Here is a 15,502-nt window from a genome sequence, read left to right on the forward strand (position 1 = left end):
TGGATTTCCACATTCTGCCTTCGTGCCCTGTATCTTTCGGCCTCATGCACATCCTCAAAGATCTCCCTCAACACCCCACCCAGAAAACCTTCTACCTGGATTCTCTCGTTCTTCATCCCCTGTCCCTTTGGAGAAATCCCACTCAGCCATCCCTGATGTCACCTTACTGGGGAACCTTCACCAATTCACCCCCCAGTTTCCTGATCCACAAAATCAATCACTGTGCCCCCTCTGAGCTGCAGAGTGCATTCTATGTGCAGAGTGCACATCACTATACAGGTAGTTGTATGATAGTCTGTTCACTGGACTGGATCATGAATCCCAGGAAGGCAAGAACGGGTTTAATTCTCTTTGAAGAAGGTTTGGCAAAAATAGCTATTTGTGAAATTAATGGCCGATCCTTTTGGTGACTTCTGTACAGAATATACCCTTACTTCATGTCCTTCCGTGCTATTATGTATTTACATGAAACTGTGTTCACTTTTCTTCCATATTTTATCCAGTATTATTCAAACTGCAGATTTCAAACACATTAGTGGACAGTAAAAAATAATTCAGTGGGGCGTGACCACGCTTTTTTATTTTTATTTTTTTATTTTTTTTAATGTTTACTTTTGACCGAGAGAGACAGAGCATGAGTGGGGGAGGGGCAGAGAAAGAGAGGGAGACACAGAATTTGGAAGCAGGCTCCAGGCTCCGAGCTGTCAGCACACAGCCCGACGTGGGGCTCTAATTCACTGACTGTGAGATCATGACCGGAGCCGAAGTCGGATGCCCAACCGACTGAGCCACCCAGGCGACCCATGACCACATTTTTTTAAATGGAACCGAGTGGTATAAAAATATAAAGCTCTGCATTTAGCATGGGTGAGTATTGTCCTGTGAGACATTTGCACACACACACACATACACACACACACACACACACATTTACAGATATGTTTGTGTGTGTTGGGCTGTAGTGCAAGGGCATATTCTTACTGTGGGTTGCAGTCCAAAAAAAGTTTGAGAAATCCTTCATTCTAGCTGATATTTTTGAATGCTGGTTTATTTCTCCAGTCTGATAGCCATTTTATTTTGAGCAAGCGTTAGATTTTCTAATTTTATTTTTATCTTATAGTAGGGTTTCTCAACCTTAGCACTACTGATGTTTTGGGATGGATCACTGTTTGTTGTGGAGGCCTGTCCTGGGCATTGTAGGATTCTTAGCAGAATCCCTCATTTCTACCCACGAGATGCCGATAGCACCTTCCCTCATTGTAACGGATGAAAATGCCTCCAGACTTTGCCACCTGCCCCCTAGGGGGCAAAACTACCCCTCATTGAGGACTACTACTCTATGGTGCCCCCAAATAATGCTGAGCATTCAGGCAGCCTTTAAGACATGCATTAGACAGATCTGACACAAAGATCTTGCAGGAGTCTAATACAATAGAAAGCCTGGGGATACCGATCTCCAAAGCTTCTTAACCTCTTATTGGGTTCACAACCAGGTCCCTATGGGCCACCTTCTGACTGTACACAACATCTTCAGTCTAACCACAGGGTTTGCATGAATGCAGCTAGAATGTCCTGTGCAGCAGGACACAGCAAGGGTTCAGGGTCAGGAGGCATTCTTGGAAGCCCCGAGGCAGGAGAAGGAATCCCAGTACTTCTGGTTGAAAGAAGTGGAGCCGTGCAACGAAAGAAGTATCTCAAGAAACTGGGACCACGGAAGCAACAGTCCCCTTGCTCTGAAAAGCAGCTACAAGTATGCAGGAGATACAGGAAATTAAGAAGTGACTCTGCTCTTACGTGGAAGGGCCTGACCATGCATGCAAATGGGGTCTTTGCAACAGAGACGTGGGTAGGAAATGAAAAGAGCATTGGCCAGAAGTCCCATGAACCTAACACTCATGGCCACTAACTGGGACCTGGAATTAGTCCCTTAATCTGGTGACTTTTCAGTTCCTTACCAAAAAATTGTGGAAGTTTGGCGAGGTCCTTAACCTACCTGCTAGTTCCCAAATGCCATGATTTGGTTTGGCTCTCTACCTTTCCTTTTCATGTATATTCTCCTTAAAGCTACAGAATTGCCTCTTTGTTGGTCTCCCTTGGTTTCTTTTGATTTCCACACCATAGCCGCAATGATCCTGATTAAAATGTAGGCCAGATCACATCATTCTGCCGCTCAAAACACTTCAAGGGCTTGGCATCTAACTTAGAGTAAAACCCAGTCTTCACCAGGACCCACATGTTTGACCCCTGGCCTCTGGCTACCTTTCTGGCCTCACTTCCTATCATTCTTCTCACTCATCATGTCCCTGCCACACGAGCCTCCTTACTATCCCTGGAGTATCCTGAGGCTGTCATCACCCCAGGATCTTTGCACTTACTGCTCTCTGTCCATGGAAGGACTCTGCTCAAATCTCTCTTTTGATAGCTCATTCCAAACAGCAGTCCCCACTATCCTCCATGCCCTCTTACTCTTTCTCTTTTCCTCTTCACACTCATCATTAAAGACGTATCACTGGGGCACTGGGTGGCTCAGTTGGTTGAGCGTCTGACTCTTGATGTTAGCCCAGGTCATGATCTCACAATTCATGGATTTGAGCCCCACATCCAGCTCTGTGCTGACAGTGCAGAGCCTGCTTGGGATTCTCTGTCTCCCTCTCTCTCTGCCCCTGCCCTGCTCTCACACTATCTTTTTCAAAACTAAATAAATATTTTTTAAAAAGACATATTATTTGTGTCCTATAATAAATACTTATTTTATTATCTACTTACTTTCTGAGACTGACTCTCCCACATATAAGCTCAATGAGGGCAGGGATCATCTACTTTGTTGACTGCTAGACATCAACATCCAGAATTTGCCTGGCATATTATAGGCATTAAATGTATACTTTAAAAAATGGATTGGCAAAAGGATGTATAAATAAGTGAAATAAGCACTGTATATTCAGAAACTAAATTCTTTACTTCCTCCAACATCCTCAAAACATTTTCCAGATTCACATAGAAAATTAGCAGTAGCGATGTATGAAGCAAAAAACAAAACCACAATCAAATAAGGCCTGACTTCAAGTTGTTTATAGCTTTTCTTATCTCTCACTTTTGTAATTTTAGCTGTTCTAATTCTGAATTTAACAGCCCTTTATTCCCTTTTGTTTTAGAAACTCATTCTATCAGTTCTTGGTACCATGAGGACTCAGCATCGATTACAAGCAGGATGTTATTCAGGACTCGGATCTCTATTTCTGCTTCAGTTTCTGCTCGCCAACTTTTCTTTTGACTGCAGATACTAAAATCTGAAATCACTTGCCCTCTCCCATTTTGATTGGGACTAGTTAACCATGGAAGAAGTCTATCACGTTGGGCAACAGAAGGGAACTTCTCTGTGTTGCCCTCATCTCAACCGCTGAGGGTGACACCAAACTGATTCTAAAGGCCTCTTCCAGCTCTGAAAGTCTGTGAACTATCGCCATCTGCTGGATGACTCGTGAACTACCACCATCTGCTGGGTGAGGCTTCCTACTACCTCCTTAGGAGTTGTTGGTCATTCCCCAGTGGTTGTGATCCTTTGGATGCGTGGCCTTTGAAATTCCTTTAAGACCACATGACTAGGGCCAGGAAGCAACATTCCACTGGGCCAGAACAGACATACATTTACATTTTTAAATATGGTAGACACTACCGTTCCAGTAAGATGGCAGCACTATTCCATGATCTCTGGCAGATCTGTATCTCACCATTCAAGTGGAGTTAAGGAGCTGGAAACAAAAATTCCAATATGAGACCTGAGCTTTAAGGCAAATGATTCTTTTCTTTTGAAAAATAGTTTTGTCTTAAAAGTGTGTATGAACAATGCGCTTTACTATGTACATTACCTATCAAAATATTCACTATTAGTCAGAAAAAGCAGGTGAGAGTCTGAGGTTTCAAATGCCACCCATATTACCAATTGGCCGCAACATTAGTCAATCCATCAACAAATATAAGGAAGGGGTAACAGTCCTGACCCACTGTGCTTTACAGCAAAGTCAAACGGGGAAACAGAAACGTAGACAAGCTGAAAGTTAAGTAAGAACATAATCAGGATATTGTATATTGCAGTGAAACAATCTAAGTGTCCATCAATAAAGAATTAAATAAATGTAGTAGAGCTTTACAATGGAATACACTACGGTTATTAAACTTAATGATGTAGATGTACATTTGTTGATATTTAAAGATGTGTATAGCATTTTGTTACACAGAAAAAATTTATGTACGAAGGTCTCAGTACTGGATTTTAAAAAACCCTGGAAGACTATATACCAATATGTTAATAGTTGCTATGCCCGGATACTGAGATTAGATATAATTTTCATTTTTAGTTTTTCCCATATTTAATGTTATTTCAATGTTTTTATAATAATAAGTATGGATTACTTTTTTCTATTTAAAGACAACAAAAAGAGCTATTACTGCTTCAGAATTATTGCAACGGTTGTCTTGACTGGTCTCGCTTCACTTACTCTGGCCCCTCTTCAGTCCTTTCACACACCGGTAGGAGTGGCTTCATTGAAACCTAACTAAAGGGGGAACTCCCAGTCTTCCCATTTCTGTCCCAGAAAAAGCAAAATCCAATGACTTCCAATGGCCTCCAAGGTCCTAGTCAACCTTTACCATCACTTCCTACCCCTTCTTACCTCATCTCTTTCTAGGCTCCTCCCCCAAATACCCCCAACCCAGCCACACAACCTCCTTGTTCTTCCCTGAACACCCCAGGGTGCTCCTGCATTGGGACTTCTGAATGTGGCTGGAGCATTCTTCCCCCAGGTGGATGAATGGACAGATTAGATTAGATAGATAGATAGATAGACAGATCTATTGGTCGAGGTACATATATCCAGAAAGTTCACCTCAGCCTTCTTACTCAAATGTCACCTTCTCGGGAGGCTTTCTCATATTGCCTATCCCCTTCTCTGTTCTGAGTTTCACCATAGCCCTTATCCCCGCATCTGACATACTATCTACATGTTTTAACTGATCTGTTTACTGTCTGTCTGCCTTGATTAGAATGTAAGCTCTGCAAGGTCAGGGATTCTTTTTGTCTGTCTTGTTTGCTGCTGAATCTCCAGCATCTGAAACAGTGCCTGGCCACCGTGGGCACTGAATATTTGTTTGAAAGAGTAAATGGGTATATTGTAAAATAAATTGGGGGCACTGATTCTTTAGGAAAAAGAAATCCCACAAACTTTAGGAATCAAATGGAAAACAAGGTTGTCACCAAACTGCGCTCTTATCCAGGATCTGCAACCAAGTGACCTTGAGAAGACTGTTGAGTCATTCTGAGCTGCAGTTGTCTCCGGTGCAAAACGAGGACACTGTCCTTGCCCACTCTGAGTTTATAAATTTGCAGTGGACAAAAGTTTGGCTGTGAGACCTGACTACCTCCTTTGTTCCAGGCAAAATGCTAAAAAGGCAAAGATGAATGAGGTAAGGTTCATGTTCTCAATCAATGAGAAAGACCAAAACATAGTCCATATTTTTGGAATCCATGTAAAAGGCACCAATCTCTTATTATACGAGATTATACTATGACTTTTTTCAGTGGATTCCTTCCCTCTGTCCCCCAGTCTTCCAGCATGTATCTCTGCTCCTCTCGCCTCTGCCCTAGGCCCTGGGAGGCTGACCTGTGAGGCTTCCAGCTGGGATCTGACCATCTGGAGCATCAGCAGGAAAGTGGACAGAGGGAGGAAAGGAGTCAGCATCTTTGTTCCCCAACTTCCTTTCCGCTAGGTTGTCACAGGATACACGTCTGAAGGTCACAGCTCTTGCCTGATGGCTCTCCCCGTCTGTCTCCAGATGCTGGTAATTGCATCCTTTTGGTTTCCTTACATCTGCCCAAACTTTTGCAAAAAAATTCCCTCACTAAACTCATTTCACATGAAGCAACTGTATGTGCCCCCGTTTCCTTCTAGAGCCTGCTGACACCCAAGATCATTAGAGAAGTCATCTTTTCTCCTGTGGTTGTTTCTTACTTGCACATTATTTGTTTCACGTTTGGTTGTATCATCAGAAGAGATCCACCAGACTAAGCCAGCATGCACTGTCACCGCCCACACGTCTGTCACTGCATCAAGCTGATTTCAGGTGCCCCCTCTCTGTGCTAAACCAGTACTGTGGTCCTACTCTGTCATCAAAGAACCTGAGTGATTCAGGGATTTAGATGCTAAGAGACAATCCCAGTGGAGAACTGTGTCAAAGCAAGAAGTGTTCCCAAGGACAGAATAGAAAAGATGAACTATGAAATAATGAATATACAAGAAAGAACAAAGCGAGTGATAAGGAAATAGAAGGAAACAAAAGGAAAACTAGGGAATAACACTCGCGTCGGGCTTCAGTCTATTAATGTTTCACAATTCATTGAGGCGAGAGTACCATAAACAGCATATGGTTGCTCGGGTGTGGTCACTAAATAGCAGCTGAGCCAATGAACACATGCTACAGCTGAAACCAGAGCACCATGAGGGGCGCTGGGTGGCTCAGTGGGTTAAGCATCTGACTTCCGCTCAGGTCATGATCTCACAGTATGTGGGTTTGAGCCCCGCATCGGGCTCTGTGCTGCCAGCTCAGAACCCAGAGCCTGCTTCGGATTCTGTGTCTCCCCCTCTCTGCACCCCTCCCATGCTCATTCTCTGTCTCTCAATAATAAACAAACGTTAAAAAAAAAAAAAAGAAAAAAGAAAGAAACTAGAGTACCATAAGTGCCTTTTCTTGGGAAAATTATATTTTCTTATCCTTTATTTTAGTCTTTCTTCCTTAGCTAGGCAGAGGGGGTAAAATACCTGCACAGTGATTATAAGTAAATGTATGGTAATGTAAGATGTACCAAGGCCTCAGAAGAACAATTAATAGGTAGCAGGTATTTAAACAGCAAAGTGAATCATTCCCTTTAGAACCAATAAAGCTGTGCAAATGAGCGCTACTCAGATTTACATGCAACGAGGCATTAGCAAATCAATACAGCGATTACTGCGGAGGGCACCTGAATGTACAATCATGTCTGAAGTTATGTTTATGCACAAACCTCACACTTAAAATGCATTTTTATCTAGGCTATGGGGGAAACCAATGATTTGTTCTTTCTCCTGCTCCCTTTTCGGTCTTACATTCTAAAGATTTACAAATCCACGAAGCTCATGAATTTACAAGCCTAACCCAAGCTCAGGGAGGAATGCCCAGCAGAACAGCTTTCTCTTTCTCCCTGAAGAGCAGCACAAACCTGCCACCGAGGTTGCAGGCTTTTTTGGGGGCTCTTATTTGTTTCAGACTTTTCATGTGAACATTAAATTGCAGGGATTTGCCTCAAGGAGACAATGTCATCAGCATGCACCAAATGATTCCTTCCAAGTTTGACAAAATTGCTACAGGGAACATTCCCCAAATTTTCAGGGCAATCCCTTAAAATTTGAGGGGGAACCCCAGAAATATACCACAGAGGTCAGCTGATTATGTCCCACTGGCCAAATCTAGTCCAATTGCTTGCCATTATTTAAAAGAAATTTTTTTAATGTTTATTTATTTTTGAGAAAGAGAGAGAGAGAGAGAGGGAGAAAGCCGGGGAGGGGCAGAGAGAGAGAGAGGGAGACAGAATCTGAAGCAGGCTCCAGGCTCTGAGCTGTCAGCACAGAGCCCAACGCGGGGCTTGAACTCAGGAACCTTGAGATCATAACCTGAGCGGGAATTGAATGCTTCACCAACTGAGCCATCCAGGTGCCCCGAGCTGCCTGTTTTTATACTGAGGAAATAAATGTCTAAGCTCAAGATGGAGCCATTTTTGCCGGGGGGGGGGGGGGGGGGGCACATCAGTAAACAGAAACCCAGGTATCTTGCATGTTCCTATAAACGCTCCTCTTAAACCAGAAATGCAGTATATCCAGCCAGCCAATCCCAAATGCCAAGCCAACTCTGAGCTCTACACTTTTCTCCTTGTTCATTTTCTATTTTTCTCTTCCTGCTTCTTCTCATTCTTTCTCCTGCAAATCTTCCTGCCTTCTGCCCCATTTTGCAGTTCTCTGGACCCTTGAGAATAGAGACTGCTCACTTCTTGAAGTGTTAAAGTTTGCCTGTATCACCTAAATTATCTTCTTTAATCCTTTCTAATAGTACATGAGTTAAGTGTTTTTTACCTTCTTAAAGGGTTGAAAAAAAGCTTTAAAAATATTTTGTAACACATGAAAATGATATGAAATCCAATTTCCCATGTCCATTGATAACATTTTATTGGAACACAATCACACACATTCTTTATTGTCTATGGCTGTTTTCACACTACAACAGCAGAAGTGAACCCAAAAATCCTAAAATATTTACTGCCTTGCCTTTTATAGAAAAATATTCTGATCCCTGTCTAAGTAATTGGTTAACTTTGGGGAGGTTAAAAACAAGCAAACAAAAATCAGAGGTACAGTATCATAACCATGAGGTCTTTCTTTTTGCCTGAATTTGGGATGTGCTTGAGTGGTGAGAGAGATGAAATTTTGTTAGCAAAGTTCAATGTTCCTTATAGTTTTAATTATTGGATGTCTTTTAAATCCGCAGCCTTTTAAAACCAATCAACCAACCCAACCCATCTTAATGATTCTACTTGACCTAACTCTGGCAGTCTCTTCTATTCTTCCACTTCGGTCAAGACAGTTTTTGTCCCTGACCCTTTGTTTCTGAATTCCGAGATTCTAATGCCCTCAGGTCCCAGGAGCAGAACTCAGGGCACAGAGTCATAAAGGAAAATCAATTGACAGGTTAGCAATCACCTGGTCAGTTACACCATCCTTCAGAAATTAAGCATGGAGGAAACACATATCAACATCCCCTTTGTCTCAAAAAGTGGGCAAATGTCATAATCTCTGTTTCACAGGTGTTTCCTCAAAATAACCTTGAAAAATAAAAAATTTTACCTACCTCAGACATTATTATACCCATTTTAAAGATGAGGACACTGAGGCCCAGAGAGATGAAGTGACTTTCCGGAGTTCTCATAGCAAGGCAATAAAAGAATGGTTCTCTACTCAGACCCAGGCATGCCTGACAGATTCTCCTCCATCTAAAGGTACAGTATTTGGGGGCAGTGAGGAACTTCCAAGGTTTGGTGAGGACTTTTCATAGGAACTGACCAAAACAGGCAGTGAGCTGTACATATGTCATGGAGATTTGGGAAGAAACTGCTTCCAGTCCCTTCCTGTTTCTTACCCATCCCTAGAGCATGCCACTACATTCTGTCCCACTCGCTTTCCTAATTCAAGGCATTGCTACCAAATAGGAGCCCTTGCTAGTGACTGGGGATAAAGGAAATCTATTCTGTGTCTAGGTATGTGACAACATGTACCAAGGAACCCTAGCTTGCTAAACAGGTCTCTGGGGAGACAATCAGGCAATTAAAGACAAGGACCCAGGGCACCTGGGTGGTTTAGTCAGTTAAGTGTCTGACTTCAGCTCAGGACATGATCTCACAGTTCATGAGTTCGAGCCCCACGTCGGGCTCTGGAGCCTGGAGCCTGCTTCAGATTCTCTGTCTCCCTCTCTTTCTGCCCCTCCTCTGCTGGCACTCTGTCTCCCTCTGTCAAAAATAAACATTAAAAAAAAAACAAAAAAAACAAGGGCCCAAATCTCAGAGCAAAACTGAGCAAAAGCAGATTCACTCACGGACATTCACGTGATAAAGGTATAAACAGATACACAACCAACAGTAGCTGCGATGCCTCAGTAAGCAGGAAGGTAGAGAGCAGAAAAGTGGGGGTGGGGGTAGAGGGAACATTATGAAATCAGGTCTACTGTAGAAATTTTGTTGATTTGGGCCAGGGTGTGTTGTCTCAGCTCAGTAGAAGAGAGTGTTTTTCCAACTGCTGAAGACAATGGACTGTGGGGGAAGAGTCTGGTGAAAACCAAAGCCAGACTGAACCTCTCACATCTTCCTATGCAATCTCTGAAGATCTAAGACCATAATTAGGTTTACTAGAACCAAAGGAAAAATGTACGCGAATTTTGCATGGAAATGTTAAAGCTTATTCTAATGATCAAGAAAGAACATAGGAGTGAACACGGGCTTGCTTAGAAAATATCTCTCCCTGGGGTGCCTGGGTGGCTCAGTCGGTTAAGCATCTGACTTCGGCTCAGGTCATGATCTCACAGTTCATGAGTTCGAGCCCCACGTCGGGCTCTGGAGCCTGGAGCCTGCTTCAGATTCTGTGTCTCCCTCTCTCTCTCTCTCCCCCTCCCCTACTCACACTCTGTCTCTCTCTCTCAAAAAAATAAATAGACATTTAAAAAGAAAAGAAAAGGTCTCTCCCTTCCTCATCCCCTTCTTAGAAAACTGGGCTCTTTGGATCACTGGAATCTCTCTCAAAGGCCTCTTCTCCATCCTTATTGCCTTGAATTTAAACTTAAACCCCCAAGTTCTGCTTTCTTTCTTCCCTGCTTCTTCCCCCCTCCCTCTTTTACTCTTTTCTTCTTTTTGTGCAGTTCTGGAGTTGGACTTTTCCTGTGAACCACATGGACTGATTTCATCCCATGGGCTCTCGTCTTAAGTCACATTCAGTCATTCACGTACTCAATAAATATTTATTGAGCACCGACTTTGTACAGGGTGCTGGGAACACAGCCCTGAGCAAGAAAGCTTATCCTGGAGGAGAGATACAGATAATAAAATAGTTTCAGGCAGTGAAACACTCCGGAGAAATTAAAGCAGGAATGGGGCTGAGGTAGCTGAGTGTGAAGGTCAATGAAGCCTGTCTGAGGAAGTGACATCCAAGCTACGGGAGTGCCGACACTGGTCATGGAAAGATCTGGAAAAGAGAGTCCCAGGCAGAGGAAACAGGGGGTTGCAAAAGCCCTGAGGCAGGAAAGAGCAAAATGACTTTGGTGAGGAACAAAATAGCACCTTCCGTTGGGACTGCTGTGACTATACCAATTCTACTTCAGTGAAGAGTTTATTGGTTCTTTCTCTGCTTAAATAGTGAAGAAAGACCATGAGAAATTAAATGGTTCAGGGTGGTAGGACCAAGTTCCATTCCCAGGGAAATTTATATAACCCTAGAGTTGGTCAAACATGTGAGTTATTTTTTTCATTTTATTTCATTTGTCTTTGGGAAAAAGAAAAATAAAATTGGCTTTTTTTGTTCTACCGCGTCTATTGTTTCCAGTTCGTGCCCTCTTTGACGCCTTCTATCCTTCTCAACCAAGCTAAGCTTGGATCCCAGCAAGTAAGTGACCACCAGATGGGGTAAACGCATGTTCAGAAAGCCCACACGTATGTACCTGTGTCCTCGAGGTTCCAAAGAGCCCCCTTTTCTGACTGGCTAATTTATAAGATCAATCACAGGAGAAAAAGAATGCCATGAAGCAATAAGGCAAATTATAATGTTGGCATTTCTTTCTTGAAGAAAAAAACTTTAGGGAGTGGCAGACCGTGACCTTTGTCTTTGTATTTCCTAAGGGGAACAGTATAGGCCCTGATACCTATGGAAAGTCACCAGTGAGAGGATGGAGATAAATATAGGGTAGTAACCTTGTTACTCAAGGTCACTAAAATGATTCTGTTTCTGGTCAGAGGACCTGGGTGCTGAAACACCTTAGTATTTTCTTCCCGTTGTACTTGTAACTTGGTGGAGCTGAGGCAAGATGTGAAAGCTGGGCACAGCTGGCTGGCGACACTCCAGGGAAGCCAACAAACCCTCGCTCTTCCTCATGCCGGTGGAAGTCAGGGAAATAGTGGGCCCTGGCGTTCATTAAGGACACACACTAGCACCTGAGATCTACCCATTGTCCCCTTAAGCAGTTAAGCTGCTAATATGGTCTGGCATTAATAGGTTCAGGGGAAGCCAATGCTTTGTCAGTAGAGCTGAGGTGTTAGCTGTCCTTACGAAATGAGGTATGTGTAGGTCTCCATTAAGCAACAGAGGGGCCCAGACTGTGGTGGCGTCCAGGGTGGGATCTAAGGATCCCCACTGGGCACTCTGCACTCTGGTAGTCAGCGTGAGCATTCTGTTCTGTAATTCACCATTCGGGAAGCAAAGAAGGTAGGACACCAAGAGAACATCCATATGGGATGGACCTTGAGGTAAAGAAGAGGAGGAGGAACGAAGAGGACTGGGGAACACCCAACAGGCACAAATACTGATCTCACAGACCCCCTCAGGGCAGCCTTCAAAATGTTTAACAACTGGCTTGCCTCCCGTCTAACCAATCAGAAGGCTGCGGGCTGTAATGCCGATGAGGACCAGTTGAATTTCAGATCTGCGTGTATGTTTTATTCCCATTTTTGTAATGTACAGTATACCTCACAACTTTTAAAAGAAAAAAAAAATCTATAGGTTCGTTCTGCGCTGGCAAACTTTCTAGTCCGTAAGATACCAACGGGACTATTCCTTGTTCTTTATCTAACCGCTGACGCTGACCCTGCCATTCTCGTGCTACTTTGCATTCGAAGAATTAAGAACCTCCCTCCTTCTGGATCTCACTCAGGGAAGTAATTTTGCCATCAGCTAAGCTTGAGTTCAAATCCTGCCTTTACAATTAGGATTCTTGGCAAAATCTGTCACCTTTCAAAGACTCGATTTTTAAAAACCTATTCAAAGGGATGCTGTTCCTCCATCCCAGGGTTTCTGTGAGAACTGGCGTGGAGTTGCCTAGGTAACATGCCCGGTGCAGGGCCTGGCACAGACATGGTTTTCACAGCGGAAGCTCTGAGATTGAGAATTTATTATAATTCAGATAAGTGCTACTTGGCGACTAGGTAATTTCATATATGGAAAAACGGGCTTGGGAACTAATAATCTAAACTAATAGCAACGTAAGAAGTGTGAATGTGGCAGAATACAGGGTTTCCTAAAAATATTTGAAGCCAAACGTGAGAAAAACAACTCCCAACTGAAATACCAAACACAGCACATTCTTATGTTCATGAAACCACCATCTAATCAATTCTATTGCTATTTTCCTGAGTTGAATAACTATATATATGTAAGAAAGAGTTAAATTTTATTTATTTAAGAATATTTCAGGGGCGCCTGGGTGGCGCAGTCGGTTAAGCGTCCGACTTCAGCCAGGTCACGATCTCGCGGTCCGTGAGTTCGAGCCCCGCGTCAGGCTCTGGGCTGATGGCTCAGAGCCTGGAGCCTGTTTCCGATTCTGTGTCTCCCTCTCTCTCTGCCCCACCCCCTGCTCTGTCTCTCTCTGTCCCAAAAATAAATAAACGTTGAAAAAAAAAATTAAAAAAAAAAAAAAAAAAAGAATATTTCAAAATTGAGAGTTTTCACTGAACCAGCCTTCTCCCCTACACGCAATTACTTTACCATGATACGGTCTTACTTCACACTGGGACCAGTGTAACGAAATGTCACGTGTCTCTGAGGCAATTTCACACACCTTATCCCGCTTAATTCACAAATGGGGAATAATTATCAGAAACTGCAAGACCAGACCAATGTTGCAGTTTAAAAAAAACCAAAGTTTACAAGATGCCCCAACTTCTGTCCCCTCTGGTGATTCCCACGGCCAGGACCAGCACAAGTGGCTACATCTTGGCCTTTATTTCCCAGTCTCTGTGAAGAAGGAGACTAGCAGGCCTGGAGGGAAGAAGTGAGCATGGGTTGGCTCAGGAAACAGGCGCAGAGGAGCTGGGCATTGAGGAAGCGAGTGGGGGCGGGGTACAACCACACAGCGCACCTGCTCAGTCTATAAAACAAACGACGAACTGCGTATTTCACAACAGTCAGATCCCGGGCCTGCCCCAGCCACAGTTGCCCCAGTTTTGGCCATGCACCACAGAGCTTAACTAAGGATTGTAGCATGGATCTCATGCAGCAAGAGGGAAGGAGACCCTCTGTCTATTTGAAATAGAATTGTTAACATTTCTTCTAGAAAGAAGGAGGTTCATTCCTTGTCATATGACTGGGGAGTGTTAGCTTCTAAATTCTGAAGAACAATGAAACAATTGTTGGGCGATCATAGTTACTGTGTGTGTGTGTGTGTGTGTGTGTGTGTGTGTGTGTATTGTAGGTCTGTGTATGTCTCTGTGTGTGTGGGGGGGTGTGTATGTGTGTGTATTTGGGTGTGGGGGTATATGGGGTTATGTGGGGTGGCCTCACCATAGCCCAATAGCCCCCAACAATTCAATCTGAAGGAAGGAGCCCTGAAATTCAAGGTCAGGGTAAGGGTTTTTTTTCAGATAAGCCAAAATTCCTAGGACTTGTGGAATGTAGTGAATCTGGAAACAGCCATGGCCTTGGAAGTCAGCCATGTGGATGTTGTGTGAAGACAGGGAAGGCGTTTATTAGATCGACTAACAATATAAGTAGGGCTCTGTGTTAGCCAATAGAAAGGCAACTGATGGTGTTAGGTAGGCTTCTTTTCTGAGAGCTCCTCTCCTGGGTAAAGAGGACCCAGAAGTAGCAGAGATCTTTGGACACAGAAACCTGGAGGAATTTACTGTTAAAACTCAAAAGATGACAGAGCTTTCAAACAAAAAGTGCCAACACTTCAATTCTGAGATCTCCCCACTACACAGTGTTCTAAATTTACATAAATGTGCCCCTCATTTCCAAAACACAAGGATTCCTAAGCCAGCTTCGGCAGGTGGTGTAACTAATCTAAGTGTGGCTCTTGCTTGAATCATGCAGGAACATCTTAAACCCTGGACCACAATCAGAATCTGACTTTTCACAAAGTCCTCAGGTGATTTGATAGACAGTGGCCCAAGCTTCCCCCAGCCTTCCAGCGAGCCACTATGACAAACAGGAACTTCCGCCATTGGCTAGAGCCCCAGCTACACGTCCACCTAACAATGACTTTAATTCTCCCTGACCATCATTCAGAGGGACTGATTTTACTTGAGTGTCCTCGGTTATGCAGGTGAACACAAATCCTGAAGAGTCTGGGAGCATTATCTTTTCTCCTATGACCCTAAGATGAACCCATTTTCTCAAAAGATGAAAAGGGCAGAGCTGGGGGACGGCTGCACATCATCTTGGTATGTGATTTGTTCTGTGATTGTGAAAGAAAACTGACCTCAAACTCCCAAGGATCATATGGTAAAAATAAACTTTCCGCTGACCTCCGTACATAGAAACAGCCTGTTGTCCCTGTTGAGAGCCTCGAACTTCCAAAGTGCTGGGAAAACAGCAGGAAAAGCTAGGGATAACCTCATCCCAGGCTGTCCTCCTGCAGGGCACTAAGAGACCCCAGTCAGGTGGGTCCTCGCAAGCAACCTCAGCAATGCAGCTATGTCTGTCCTTCAGACGGGCCCTGGTACTCACGGAAGGTCCTGATGGTGTCGCTGGGCCGGCTGCGAGGGGCTGGGGCCGTGGGGTTCATGGCCCTCACGGCAAACTGATAGTTGGTATCTGGATCAAGGCCCTTGATAACCATGGAGTCCATCTGATCCGCTCTTGGAATTAAGGTCCAACTCTTGTCAAAATCTGGTTCTTTATTGATTAAAAAAACAAAACAAAACAAGAAGCAGTATTCAGGAAGAGCA

The 15,502-nt window shown here is 43.7% G+C and overlaps 1 protein-coding gene across 1 annotated transcript in view; it reads right to left on the bottom strand.

Annotated features, from left to right (window-relative positions):
- EGFLAM (EGF like, fibronectin type III and laminin G domains) overlaps window positions 1-15,502 on the bottom strand; it is a 180,537-nt gene that overhangs the window by 68,891 nt on the left and 96,144 nt on the right. The window contains 1 exon segment of the mRNA XM_032594538.1: window positions 15,282-15,449. Coding sequence (XP_032450429.1) covers window positions 15,282-15,449 — 168 coding nt within the window.

This window comes from Lynx canadensis, chromosome A1, assembly GCF_007474595.2.
Source record: "Lynx canadensis isolate LIC74 chromosome A1, mLynCan4.pri.v2, whole genome shotgun sequence".
Classification (NCBI taxonomy): Eukaryota; Metazoa; Chordata; class Mammalia; order Carnivora; family Felidae; genus Lynx; species Lynx canadensis.